At 41.0% G+C, this 14,939-nt stretch overlaps 1 protein-coding gene across 2 annotated transcripts in view; it reads right to left on the bottom strand.

Annotated features, from left to right (window-relative positions):
- Positions 1-14,832, bottom strand: part of LOC138973386 (uncharacterized) — a 38,075-nt gene extending 23,243 nt beyond the window's left edge. For both annotated transcript variants that reach the window (XR_011458001.1, XM_070346100.1), the window contains exons 1-4: positions 14,685-14,832; positions 12,228-12,320; positions 11,232-11,765; positions 774-885 (exon numbers count right to left, since the gene is read on the bottom strand). Coding sequence is in view for 1 of the 2 variants with exons in the window: in XM_070346100.1 (XP_070202201.1) it covers positions 774-885; positions 11,232-11,765; positions 12,228-12,314 (733 nt within the window). In the remaining variant the exon portion in view is untranslated. The remainder of the gene's footprint in view (positions 1-773; positions 886-11,231; positions 11,766-12,227; positions 12,321-14,684) is intronic.
- Between the last annotated feature and the right edge of the window lie 107 nt (positions 14,833-14,939).

Genomic DNA, 14,939 nt, shown 5'->3' with positions numbered 1-14,939 from the left:
GTGTTCAGTCAAATGTTAAAGTTTCTATCACACACGCACGCACAGACAGACAAAAGTTAGCATCGCATGCTACACTTACGTGAGCCAATAAACAGAGTACATGCTCACTGTGCACAGTCAGAAGTTTTGGATGTATTAACTTCTTTAAAAGAACAAAACAAGGTTTGCATATATTGCAAAATTATTTCATCAAAAAATTCCCACTGTGCACCGAGAGCATGCTGTTTAATTTCTGTATGTGACCAAGTGGATGGATGGTCTTAACCTATGAACAAGTCTGGGAAGATCTGAGACAATAAGCAAAATCGATTTCACAAGAAGGAGTGTGCCTTAACTCTTAGTTCATAAATCATTTATCTTATATCATGACGGGCGCTGTGGCGGGGTGGTAAGACGTCAGCCTCTTAATCGGAAGGTTGAGGGTTCGAATCCCGGCCGCGGCCGCCTGGTGGGTTAAATGTGGAGATTTTTCCGATCTCCCAGGTCAACTTATGTGCAGACCTGCTAGTGGCTTATCCCCCTTCGTGTGTACACGCAAGTACAAGACCAAGTGCGCACGGAAAAGATCCTGTAATCTATGTCAGAGTTCGGTGGGTTATAGAAACACGAAAATACCCAGCAAGCTTCCTCCGAAAACGGCGTATGGCTGCCTTAATGGCGGGGTAAAAACGGTCATACACGTAAAATTCCACTCGTGCAAAAACACGAGTGTACATGGGAGTTTCAGCCCACGAACGCAGAAGAAGAAGAAGATATCTTATCTTACCACTCACCTGCTCTGATTTTAATCTTTTCATTTGGGTCAAGATCAGAAAGTAATTTTCGAATCACATCTTTTTCCTTCTGAACTTGTTTGCCAATTTTTGAAATTTTTTGGTACAGCTCCTGGAACAAAGTAAAGATAACTGAAGTTAAATAGAAGAAATAAAAAAACCAAAAAGGAAAAAAGTCTTGTCAAGCAATTATATTAAAATATTAGTCAATCTGTGGACCTGAAACAAAAAAACACTTAAAATCTGGGATCAGTCATCGTTGAGACTATACCATGCAAAAAAAGTATCGCAAAGGTGAATAGTTCTAAGTTCCAGACAAACATTCTGGTTGGAACGCCTCGAAACTAGCTTTTGCAGTTCAGTTGAACCGGATAGTCGATTGAGTGAGCAAAATTCCCCGCGCACGTGCAAGATGTGCATTTTGAGGCCAAAACGCACATTTTGTTGTTTTGTGCTCCTGTACTGCACGTTTTTTGGAGATTTCACTTGAAATTTCGCGTAAGGTTAGCTGAGCTCATGTGCCAACTTGGGCAATAAAAAGCGAAGCAATTCTGACTGATGCGGCCATTCCCTGAGGAAATGAAAAATGTCACAACTCAACGCTTCAGTACGAGAGAACGCCCTTGGCCGCCTTCAAGCAGGCCAGAGCCAATCCGAGGTTGCCAGAGCCCTGCGGGTGTCCCAGAGCACCATCTCTCGCCTCTGGCACCGTTTTCAACAAACTGGGTCGTCAGCTCCCGCGCCAATGTCAGGACGACCTAGAGTGACGACACAGGCGCAAGATCGCTACATCCGGGTCACCCATCTCAGGCATCGGTTCCAGTCAGCCTCGGTGACCGCTAGGGCACTGCCTGGTGGCCGCCGCATCTCCGTACAGACCGTCCGGAACCGCCTGCATACAACTGGTCTACACGCTTACAGGCCACTCCGGGGCAATGTCCTGACTCGCCGCCATTGCCAGGCCAGGATGCAGTGGGCGAACCAGCACCTCCAGTGGACCCTTGCCAACAACAGGCGCCACGTTGTCTTCAGCGATGAGTCTTATTTCCTCCTGCAACATCACGACAGCAGGAGGAGGGTGTACAGGAGGCAAGGAGAGCGCTACCACCAGCAGTGCGTAGATGAGGCGCCTCCTCATGGTGGTGGGGGCGTGATGGTGTGGGGGGCCATCACCAACACTGGCAGGAGCCAGCTTGTGGAAGTTCCAGGCCGCCTGAACGCCCAGCACTACGTGCAGGACATTCTGCAGCCACACGCCCTGCCCCTCCTGGCCGCGCCACGGGCTCAGTTCCAGCATGATAACGCCAGACCCCACACCGCCAGACTCACCACAAACTTCCTGGCCGCCAACAACGTGAACACTCTGCCCTGGCCCTCTCTCTCCCCAGATTTGAACCCAATTGAACACGCATGGGATGAACTGGGAAGAAGGCTCAATGCGAGAGTTAACGCCCCTCCCAACAGGAGACAACTCTTCCAGGCCTTACAGCAATAGTGGGACAACATTTCTCAACAGACTTTGCGAAGACTCATTGCTTCCATGCCAACCCCCACAGAAATCAGCACAAATTAGGTATACCAAACATGAGCTGAAAATGTACTGAATTTGTACCTCCTGCCCCAAAATGAGATGCCAGGCTGTAATTGACTCACGTGGAAGCCATACTCGTTACTGACTTTGACCTTGGTTTGTGTGAAGGTCACGCTCAATGAATAACTGCAAAGTCCAGCAAATAAAGACATGCATCTGTGCTATCGAAAAAGCTGAAAAACTGTTCTGTCCGACTTATGTATTGTTTGTTCAAAAGAATGAAATGTCAATAAAATTATTCATCAAACTAACTATGCGATACTTTTTTTGCACAGTGTAGTAAAACCTGGCTAGTTGAAAACTGTAAACAGAGATGGGTTGAGCTGGTAACATACATGTAAACACACACAAGCACATACACCACCCTTGTCTTAATCCCTGGTCTATCTGAAAACTTAACTAAATGAAAAAAACTAACAATATCAAAATAAAGTCCAAAAAGTCAATGGCTGTTAAAAGCTAAGTCACAGCAATCTTTGTTTTAGGTCGTAATACTTAAACACCTCCTTTTGTCAAAATATCCCCATAATGATATGTCCCTTTATACATTTAGACAAGTTTGGCTCCATGTTTTAACATAAACTTGGCCAAAAATGTATTGCAACAGATTTCAAACCCAAATTTGTTTGTTTGTTTGTTTGTTTGTTTAACACCCAGGCAACCACGAAGGGCCATATCAGGGCGGTGCTGCTTTGACATACAACGTGCGCCACACACAAGACAGAAGTCGCAGCACAGGCTTCATGTCTCACCCAGTCACATTATTCTGACACCGGACCAACCAGTCCTAGCACTAACCCCATAATGCCAGACGCCAGGCGGAGCAGCCACCAGATTGCCAATTTTAAAGTCTTAGGTATGACCCGGCCGGGGTTCGAACCCACGACCTCCCGATCACGGGGCGGAAGCCTTACCACTAGGCCAACCGTGCCGGTTTCAAACCCAAATTAAAGCATTAATTCCCGTGTCATTTCATTAAAACTGTATGCCAGTGCCTCTTAAAACAATGCTACGGCAACGCTTGGTTTGGCATCACTGTGGCACCAGAATCATCGCTTAAATATCAAGCGTGTTTACAGACCTAGCAAATTTGCGTTACTGCTTATACGCACATAAAACTTTCGCAGTGTGTGTATCAATGAATTTTCTAAAGACATGCAGTCATGAATATTTTGGACTCAAGTGAACAATCCTATGACTAGTTTAACAACTTCTTTTGAAAAATTGCATAACATTTTAACAAAAACCTGTGACGATCCATAATTTTGCAAGAAGTAGTACGTTGGTAAACTATCTTAACAGTTTCAAAGCAATCCACCAAGTTATTGCTAAAGTGCAGCGTTTTTTGTCAAGACACCCCTAAAAATGATGCAAAAAGTCCCGTTTTTGACTGCTCTCGCGATCAACACTTGCATCAGTAGGAAGAGCATAGCACACGAAATAAGCAAGGTAGCAAAACAAAACAATCTGTTCAGGGTAGATAATTGGTTTGACTTTCTTGCAAAGTTTTGCCTATTGTGATTTTTTGTCGATTTTTCATTCGGCCTTTCCGTTTTTGTCTGGTCGATTTTGAGGGTACCCTTACTTGAGCGGCGGTCATGTGATCCATGTAAAAGAAATATTTAATCCAAAAGATGATCCTGAAGGTTAGGTGAACAGCCTTAATCAATCAATCAATCAATGACGCTTATATCGCGCATATTCCGTGGGTACAGTTCTAGGCGCCCTGCAGTGATGCCGTGTGAGATGAAATTTTATACGGCCAGTAGATTGCAGCCATTTCGGCGCATATTTACCTTTCACGGCCTATTATTCCAAGTCACACGGGTATAGGTAGACAATTATTAACTGTGCCTAAGCAATTTTGCCAGGAAAGACCCTTTTGTCAATCGTGGGATCTTTAACGTGCACACCCAATGTAGTGTACACGGGGGTAGGGTTCGGACACCGAAGAGAGTCTGCACACAAAGTTGACTCTGAAATAAATTTCCGCCGAACCTGGGATCGAACTCACGCTGACAGCGGCCAACTGAATACAAATCCAGCGCGCTACCAACTGAGCTATATCCCCGCCCCAACTGGCATATATATAAGTTTTAATGATATGACAAGGGAATTAATGCTTTAATTTGGGTTTGAAATCTTTTGCAATATTTTTTTTGCCAAGTTTAGATGTGGAATCTAAACGAGGGTTGTGGTGTGTGTGTGTGTGCAGAGCAATTCAGAGAAAACTACTGGACCGATCTTCATGAAACTTTACATGAGAGTTCCTGAGTATGATATCCCCACACTGGTTTTTTTCTCCACTTTTTTTTTAATAAATTATGTCTTTGATGACGTCCTATCTGGCTTTTTGTGAAAATGGAGGTGGTACTGTCATGCCCTCATTTTTTGTTCAAATTGATTGAAATTTTGGTCAAGCAATCTTCAACAAAGCTTGAACAATGGGATTGCATTGCAGCTCGGAGGCTTAAAAAATAATGAATGAGTTTGCTCAATAAAGTCGTCATTAAAATCAAATTTTTGCAAACAGATTTAAAAATGATTGCATTGTATTCTTCATCAAATTCTGAATCTAAAAATGTAGATATATAATGTTTACTCTAAAAATGTGATGACAATTAACAAAAATAGCTTAAAGCCTCACTCCGCCTTAATGAGGTTTACAGAACGATGGAATCTTTCACGAAATAGGCAAATCTAACCTTATGGTTCACCCTTGCACTAGCATTTAACATCATTTAATGACACAGTTCGTTTGAATGGGTATTTAGCATGCGTAAACCTCACACCAGTTCTCTTGGTTTATTCACCTGCTGGGCTATCGGGGACCCGTGTGACACACTTTCCTTTTTTCACATAAGTGATGAATTAAGTCGTCAGTTTGTGGTTTCAATGCGACTCACTGTATATGGTCACGGCTCAGAAATGGCGTCGAACTCCACCCTTACCCCATTCAAACGCCTCACACGCTCAGTTATGGTTTATTCTACCTTTGAAAGTACTGACACGGGGTGCAGATATGAATACAGTTACTATTCTGGTAGAAACCGAAAGGTTTGATGACTTTGTTTTCGAGCAAGGCGCAATAGTAGAGTGAATTTACGTCGATTTTCGGGCCGGAAGTTGGGACACTTTTTTACTTGGTGTCGAAACGTCGTATTTGCGCGTACTACACACACTGCTTGGATAAGAACTTGATGGAGATGGAAAGAGAAGGTGTTAGTTATTGTTTACATACTGCACGATAACCAGTACCTCACCCCAACAGTCGGCTGAGATCAAGTTTAGATCCAACGGTGAGTATGTTACTTTTCGTGTTTGGAGTCACGTAGGCAGTTTTAGCTTTTGCCGCGCTTTTAATAATGATGACAGACGTTGAACTAAGCGATAAACTTGGACAAGAAAGAACAATCTACTACTTAAAAAAAAAATATGCACAAACACAGAAGACAAAGCAATGAAAATAAGTCTTAAGTTCGTTGTTGTGTACTTTCGTGTTACCGCGAAAAGTAAGAACGTAAATCAAAGTTGTTTATCGACATGTTCCTGACTTCCAACGGTGGAAACAACTGTTCTATCGTCTGCTACAAAGTTGCATTGACTGTCTCGAACTCAGAACTCAGTGTGGCATGGAGGACATGGACGTAAACGGCCAAAGTAAGAACCACTGGTTTTTCGTTGTATGTAACGTACTCACCTGCAGTTTGAAACACTGTTATTTTCACTAAATAACAACTTACTTCCTTTTTTTTCATCTGAAAGTTAGAAGTGTTATTGTGATTTGTTTTGATAAAATTTGCATTTTTTAGGACAAAGATTTTTCTTTATTTTGATTTTTAAAGACATATGTTTGAGACGATTCAACCAATTTCCCAAGTTATTCAGCGTTCATGTCATTGCATGTGTTTTTTCTGGCCTTTTCTATAGTCTTTCCATACAGTTCACCTTGTGCTTTGTTTTCATGCCAATTTAATGAAATAAATTACAGGAAAAAGAAATATATGTTTTTTTACATTGAGTGCGTTACTCACACCACTCGCACATCGTGAGAGGTAACACACTCCAATCGTTTGTAGAGTTATCTTGAAAATTATTTAAATCTTGCTGGAACAAAGTAAGGAATGAATCAAGTAAACAGAAAATGATGTCTGCGTTTATTGTTTTGAATTAGAGTGGGTTTTTTTAGGAACAGTGTTGAGTGTGTTACTCACACCACTCGCACATCGTGAGAGGTAACACACTCCAATCGTTTGTAGAGTTATCTTGAAAATTATTTAAATCTTGCTGGAACAAAGTAAGGAATGAATCAAGTAAACAGAAAATGATGTCTGCCTTTATTGTTTTGAATTAGAGGTGGTTTTTTTAGGAACAGTGTTGAGTGTGTTACTCACACCACTCGCACATCGTGAGAGGTAACACACTCCAATCGTTTGTAGAGTTATCTTGAAAATTAATTAAATCTTGCTGGAACAAAGTAAGGAATGAATCAAGTAAACAGAAAATGATGTCTGCGTTTATTGTTTTGAATTAGAGTGGTTTTTTTAGGAACAGTGTTGAGTGTGTTACTCACACCACTCGCACATCGTGAGAGGTAACACACTCCAATAGTTTGTACAGTTATCTTGAAAATTATTTAAATCTTGCTGGAACAAAGTAAGGAATGAATCAAGTAAACAGAAAAGGATGTCTGCGTTTATTGTTTTGAATTAGAGTGTTTTTTTGACTCACATGCGAAGCAAAAGTGAGTCTATGTACTCACCCGAGTCGTCCGTCCGTCCGTCCGTCCGTCCGGAAAACTTTAACGTTGGATATTTCTTGGACACTATTCAGTCTATCAGTACCAAATTTGGCAAGATGGTGTATGATGACAAGGCCCCAAAAAACATACATAGCATCTTGACCTTGCTTCAAGGTCAAGGTCGCAGGGGCCATAAATGTTGTCTAAAAAACAGCTATTTTTCTCATTTTTCCCATTTTCTCTGAAGTTTTTGAGATTCAATACCTCACCTATATATGATATATAGGGCAAAGTAAGCCCCATGTTTTGATACCAGTTTGGTTTACCTTGCCTCAAGGTCAAGGTCACAGGAGCTCTTCAAAGTTGGATTGTATACATATTTTGAAGTGACCTTGACCCTGAACTATGGAAGATAACTGTTTCAAACTTAAAAGCACATGTTATGCTTTCTTCATGAGACACATTTGGTCACATATGATCAAGGTCAAGGTCACTTTGACCCTTATGAAATGTGACCAAAATAAGGTAGTGAACCACTAAAAGTGACCATATCTCATGGTAGAAAGAGCCAATAAGCACCATTGTACTTCCTATGTCTTGAATTAACAGCTTTGTGTTGCATGACCTTGGATGACCTTGACCTTGGGTCAAGGTCACATGTAGTTTGGTAGGAAAAATGTGTAAAGCAGTTCTTAGTGTATGATGTCATTGCTAGGTTTAGTTATTTGACCTTGACCCTGAAGGTCAAGGTCATGTAAAGGTCAAGGTCAAGCATGTGAGTCGTATGGGCTTTGCCCTTCTTGTTACAATTTACTTTGAAGGATTGGTAATTTTCAGTTCTTGAGTACTTGTTTGATCGTTGTTTTGTTTATTGGTGTTCATGTAACACACACACTTGCCTAGGGTACCTAGATATGCAGATTATTGCTGTCGGAATGTGTCAACAATAGTTTCAATAGTTGTGTAGCAACCATGGTGTCATTCTTATAATTAATTTCACAATTAACTGAATGAAATGAATATGAACAACGTTTTGTTCATGTTATGACAGTGTTTTGTAACACACTCATTGGCGAATAAACAGCATTTTTCTTGATAACTTCAAAATCCGCCTTCAACCTGAAGATTTTTTTGGGGGTTTATCAAGTTTTTTTGTACAGTGTATTGTTTTCATTACCAAGTGGATGGATATATATGCTTTATACCTTACAAAATAATGTGAAGTAAGACTTTTTTGGTGAAATGTAACATACTCAGTGTCAAAAGTGAGAAAATCTTCTCTGTATTGTGAATTGGAGCATTGTAGAAGTCATAAGACATCATTGTTAGGTTGTTATGGTTTTGCTCTTTCATTTTTCATTCTTTTGCATGCATTTTTCATGTGAATATCTTGACAGTGTCCTAAAGTTTGATTTTTTTGGTGAAATGTAACACACTCATTGGAAACTTTTAGGAATGACTTGACAGATAACTGATAATGGGAATAACTGGTCCGGTATCATTGATGCATTTCAACTCTTTACTATTATGTACTTGTTTCTCTTCCCATTACATGTATTTCTAAGGTTTTGTGTGTAAAATAAATAGGAATTTCGCAGTTTTGAATGTCTGTGTTGTGAGACACAGAAAGTTGATTTTTGTTTGAATACATTTTCACATCTTGTTCTGATTTGATTTTTTTTGCAGACTGTCCGTATGAAGTGTGTGGAACTAAGAATCGATTGACTGCTGAAACAGTAATCTTTTCAGTTCTTTGAGTACTTGTTTGATCGTTGTTTTGTTTATTGGTGTTCATGTAACATACACACATTCCTAGGGTACCTAGATATGCAGATTATTGCTGTCGGGGAATGCCACTTTTCACAAATGAAGATCAAGGTAGATACTAACTAATGCAGTTAACTTTTATTGTGTAATAGGTTTACTGTTAACTGTATATTAGAAAACAATGTGTGACACGGTGTTATGTAACACACTCCAGTTAAAATTTAAAATGCAATTCATTCCGCAGTAATTGATGAAAATACATTGTTACTGCCCAGACACAACTAAACACATAAACAGTTTTGCTGGACCCCAAAATGGAAAGTAATCCAAGAGTTTGTATTTGTGACTCAAGTGTCCCACAAATTCGACACCTTTTCTGAGCCATGACCATATGCAATAGCATGTTAACTTATTGTGTCCCTCTGAATCTAAAATGCAACAAACGACTGCGTGTGGCACGAACTGACCGGTGGCGGTTGACTGTTCAAAGAAACTGGCCACATGCAGAAAATTCGTCTGCTAGGGCAAATACGGCCTTGCATGACACGCTTCCACTCCAGGCTGCCTTTTAAGTTTTTTCAACCTTTTCAAACTTTGAATTGTACTGATCCTATCTTGATGAAAAAAATATGTTTTTTTAATGATTTAACTTTAAGAATGTTTGTCGCACATGCTGTCAATCTATTATTTAGATTTTATAAGTTAGTTCTAGCGTCACAACGAGGATTCCGATTTGGTTTGAAGTAAATCCGGCTGGTCACGCAAAAATAAATTCTTTGAAAAATGCTCGCTCTTTATGGAGGGCACCTAGGATGTTCTCTTGCGGTAAGTTTTCAAACAAAAGGATGTTTGTACTGTGTGTAAAAGCCTGACAGTGTCTGTGGCCAGAAACTGATGGTTTACGGGAAGCGGAGTGGGCCTTTAATAGGTATTACGATTAAAAGTTTAGAAATCAATCCAAAAATGAGTTCATTTTATTCTTTATTATTTCCTGATTCCAAAAACATATACATATGTTATTTTGTATTAAAAACAAGCTCAGAAAGTAAAACAGAATACAGATAAGTGCGCATTCTGCTAAGCTGAACCGCTACTGCGCTATACTGGCTTGTCAATTTCATTGCATGAAAATGATGATCCACAAGAAAAGTGTAAGCAGTGTGCGTTCTGTGAGTTCGACAGCTAGACTAAATCAATCAATGAGTCTTATATCGCGCATATTCCGTGGGTACAGTTCTAGGCGCTCTGCAGTGATGCCGTGTGAGATGAAATTTTATACGGGCAGTAGATTGCAGCCATTTCGGCGCATATTTACCTTTCACGGCCTATTATTCCAAGTCACACGGGTATAGGTAGACAATCATTAACTGTGCCTAAGCAATTTTGCCAGGAAAGACCCTTTTGTCAATCGTGGGATCTTTAACGTGCACACCCAATGTAGTGCACACCCCAAGCTGTTTCCTCCCTTAACGCATCCCATCCCTCAGTTGGGCAGCTTCGCAGTTGGTGATCCTGCTGGCGGTGAGCTCACCACATCCTGTGACTCAGTGTTAATGTTAGGTGGTGGTGGTGGTGGTGGTGGGGAGGGGGGGGGGGGGGTTGAGTGGGACTTTGATGTGTGATTTTTTTTCTTTTTTTTCTATATTTTTAGCTGCATTATTTTAGTCATTCATGAGTGGGTGGGTGGAGGGGATGGGCTAGTTCTAACTATGCATTAGATTATAAAATTGTATTCTGTGTAGACCCTTCCACCAGCATCTTAGAGCACTCTTTGTACTTTTTCTTTTAATAGATGATTGTCATTTGTTTTACCTCATGTCTGCCCTGCGTGTGATGGTGTGATCGTGACTGCTGTAGTGTGGGCGTGTGTGTGTTGGTGTGTATGTCAGTGAATGTGTGGGCATGTGTGTGTGTGTGTCAGTGTGTGTGTGGGTGTGTGTGTGTGCGTGATTTTACCAACACTACGCTAAATTCCTTGTGCTTTAAATGTTTTTTTAATGTCACTTGGCTCAATAAATACTGTATTCTGTACTGTATTCTGTGTACACGGGGGGAGGTTCGGACACCGAAGAGAGTCTGCACACAAAGTTGACTCTGTGAAATAAATTTCCGCCGAACCTGGGATCGAACTAACGCTGACAGCGGCCAACTGAATACAAATCCAGCGCGCTACCAACTGAGCTATATCCCCGCCCCAAATGTAGTATTTTCGCTTTACGCGACTTGTTTATGCATGTCATCGCAAATGGTTGTTTTTATTAAAGCATCTACAGGGCACTAGCTAAAAGAAGAAACAATTTCTGAACCCGTGAATAAACAGTAGTTTGTACGCAGTAAAAAAAAACCTCAAAGAACTCACTGTGATCTGCTTGCTTTTTTCGATATTGCGCTCTTCCTCTGGATCTCCGATTGCCTTCACCTCCAGGACAAAAACTCCTTGCTCTTTGTCAATGACGAGCACATCAACTTCACCCTCTTCTTGCGGAATGTTTGGCTTTGTGAATTCTGGAGTGTTGGGATCTGCCAAGCTGTAGTCTTTGTTCAGGTAGTTTTGGAACTCCATGTTGGACAGAATAAACGCTGCAGTGCCCTTCTTTTTTGCATACTCCGACAGAGTCCATAGCACCCGTTGCTGAGCTTCGTCATCCTTCGTTGTGCTGTACTGTGTTGGGATGTACATACGCATCCCAAACCGCTCAAAGGGTTCCTCAAGGATGACTGGCTTTTCTGGTTTGGGTTTGTAGGCCACAGCCTTGAAGTGGACCGGAGGCGCACTGTAAACATTTTGATGCAAGCCAGGGTACCATCTCCGTATGATCTTGTACCAGTTTTCCGTCAGACTTTGTCGAACTTCTGGCGGCGCCTTTGCCACTCCAAACAGGGATCCAAACATCTGGAAAGAAATGAAGCAAAATATGCATCTTGTATCATACAATAATAGAATAGATATATATATATTTATTATTCCTTTCTACTCTTGCCATCTTGATGTAGAGGTCGAATGCAAGGACTTCCTGAGCAGCTTAGTTCTTTTATTTATCTCACAATTATTTGTAGAACTGCATGTCCATTATAAATACCATTAGGTTGACATTCTTGTGAATGTGATGCTGTTTTCTATCTTTAATGTTCCCTAAAGTAACCTTTCTTGTCTTTTGATTGTATTTTTCTTGAAGAAAAGTTAGACCTTTTTTAGCTTTGTATTTTGACTTAACATATCCCTTTTTTTTTATTTTTTTTTTTTTACAGAATCATGAGAATTAACAACATTTGTGGAAGTTATTTCAAACATGGTTTGACACTTACACAACAGTAACAGTGACACACAGCACACACATGGATGTAGACAACTTACATTGTTCCATCCTGTTGGCATTTGCTCTTTATATTCCTCAAAATAACGATCATCGTCTCCTGCTTCCTGGGGCTGTGGGGCTGCCATGATCCTCTGTACACAAACAAAGGCAAACAATAATTACACAGATCCACATGTATGTAAATGTCGTGCCAAATTCACAAAATTGCCGAATTCGCGAAACTGCCGAATTCGCGGAACAATTTTGCCCATTTCACATAATCGGCAAAACGCTGCCCATTACTTGAAATTGGCAGCGGTTTGCCAAAAACACGCAAAGGCTTCAATCATTTGCTCATTTTGCAAAATCGACAGCCACTTTTGGGTTTTAAAGTTCTAAAATGCCTGGGATATCATCACACTTAGACAGCTACATACTAAAATCGATAGATATCGCAATAATCGATGTTATGGCAATACGTGTGTTTTTGTGCACTTCCGGAGTTATGCTCGACACAGACAAAAACGGACGATAAAAACCATTATAAAGTAATGTTAATGCAATGTTCATGTGACACAAAAAATAAAAGACTCGCTGCCGCTTTTTGCGAAACGGGGAAATTTGAGAAACCTTTACGCATAATGGGCAAAAATGTTGCAATTCGGCAATTCCGTGAATTCGGCATGACATACATGTAACCTATTAATCTATGTGGTTACAAAACCTGACTGTAACCTTTCACTTGAAGGAGTTCCATGCCTCACATACAATCTGTCACACAGTTGGGGTGGGGAGATTGCGTGCTAGAGAGAACAGTTTGTCGTTTTTGGCGTGGGTTTGACCTCCAAGTTTGGTGAGGGATTTATTGCCAGCGTCAACATTTTTCATGTCCGAACTCCCCCATGTGCATCCATGCGCATGATAACGATCTCAAATTCACAGGGAAAGTCTCAGGGCTTGAAAACATGACTACACGCATGCAGGCAGAAAAAAAAAACCGGCAACGCCATACTTTATGGCAGCTCGGGGTAACCTTGCTCACAAGACTATATGCAGTATCTACTAAAGTCACAAGATCACTGAACTTCACTGGATAAACTGAAGACACAATGTTTGTGCACTGGAACTTATCTTTACCCTGGCCACTACAGCGCGATGATATTACCTACAGTCAAACTCGTCTATGATGACCACCCAAATCCTACAAAAGTGGTCGTAAGAGGCAGGTGATCGCTACAGAAAGGTAAATCAAAACAAACAAAATATTTTAGAAAAAAGACCTCATTGAAGATCCTTTAGTGGACATAATTGGCTTGTGGTCATTACTGAGAGGGTCATTTGAGGGTAGGTTTGAGTCAGTAGTATTCAATGATCCGTCTGGCAATCACAATGTTCAGCAATGTAACCCAGTGGCTCCGATTTATTCTTTGGCTTTACCTAAGAAAGTCTACTCATGGATCAAATCTTGTCTGTATCCCCAGACTCTGTAGCAGACAATACACGAAAGAAATCCAGCGTGCCAGCCCACACATCAATTGCTGTCATTTGCTGCTCAGTCTGTGCAAAAACAACTTCCATGTTTATGATATTGAATACAAAGACAAAGTCCCTGCTTGAATCTACCAAGTTTTCTCGTGCTTGATGTTAACAGGGCAGTTTTTGTACGGAGAATTTGCCTGTCGTCAAAAAGAGTGGGTTACCATATAAATGTAATGCGGAGTTAATTAAATAAGGATGATACCCATCCCCCCCCCCCCCACACACACACACACCAAACCAGCTAGTGTCATACAGGACTGGGCATGTGCATTTATCGCATTTTTGGACACCACAGCAGGGAGATTTTGCGATAAATTGCAACAGCAATTATTAACATACCACCGGCCCGCGGCCCCAATCCCCACCCCATACCCCCCCCCCCCCTTCCCCCTTTTTTGAGGTTAGCCGTTATGGCAAGTGGCTGCGGTTTACAACAAGTTACCTAGTTTCTGTGACAGGCAAATACTCTGTGTCCATGCAGCTGAGTCATGTACATGCATATATCCTGCCAGGTTTCCAACACTGTGTGGTAGATATATATGGGTAGCTGCCGCGCTATGCCAATTAATGCTATACACATTCATTTTTCAGAAAACGCATACATCACAAACATGCCCATGGACTTTTTTTTGGCAGCCTAGTATACTGACTGGATGGCATTATGCTTCTTAAATAAATTCACAATAACATGCCAGTATCACTATCTACCACTGAATCAAAGTGAATGTTTCAGTGAAATGTACTACTCTCCAAAACTCTTCCTCTTTTGCTTTCCTGTTCAGGGTCTGCTTCTCAAGAGCAAATATATTTTTTGATGCTGCTGATGCTTCTAGTAATGAAGAGACTCCTGTATCATAGATGTGATAATTACGACAATGACAACGAAGGCGATATTGATAATCATGATTGTGATGACGGAAGTTTTTGAGTCATAGAAACCGAAAATAACTCAGTTAAGGCAAACTGTGCAACCTTACATTAATAAAACGCCGCAGGACGACGTTGTCAACCCTTGCAGCATCAAAACACAATCTGCATTTGTCACATTCTGCTTATGTATGGAAGACTTTGCAGAAACTATGTCTACACAAGCCACAACAATCAAAACCTGCAGTGCAAGGTACCGGAAGTTGAGCAATTGTGGGAATTCCCGCAACTCAGACAAAAAGTTGGTAAAGGTTCTGGACCGGGCAATATACTCGAACTCTTAACTTATTTATTTTGCATTGACA

Source organism: Littorina saxatilis, linkage group LG8 (genome assembly GCF_037325665.1).
Source record: "Littorina saxatilis isolate snail1 linkage group LG8, US_GU_Lsax_2.0, whole genome shotgun sequence".
Taxonomy (NCBI): domain Eukaryota; kingdom Metazoa; phylum Mollusca; class Gastropoda; order Littorinimorpha; family Littorinidae; genus Littorina; species Littorina saxatilis.
The sequence above is the reverse complement of the archived record's forward strand: the minus strand, read 5'-3'. Positions and strand labels throughout refer to the sequence as shown.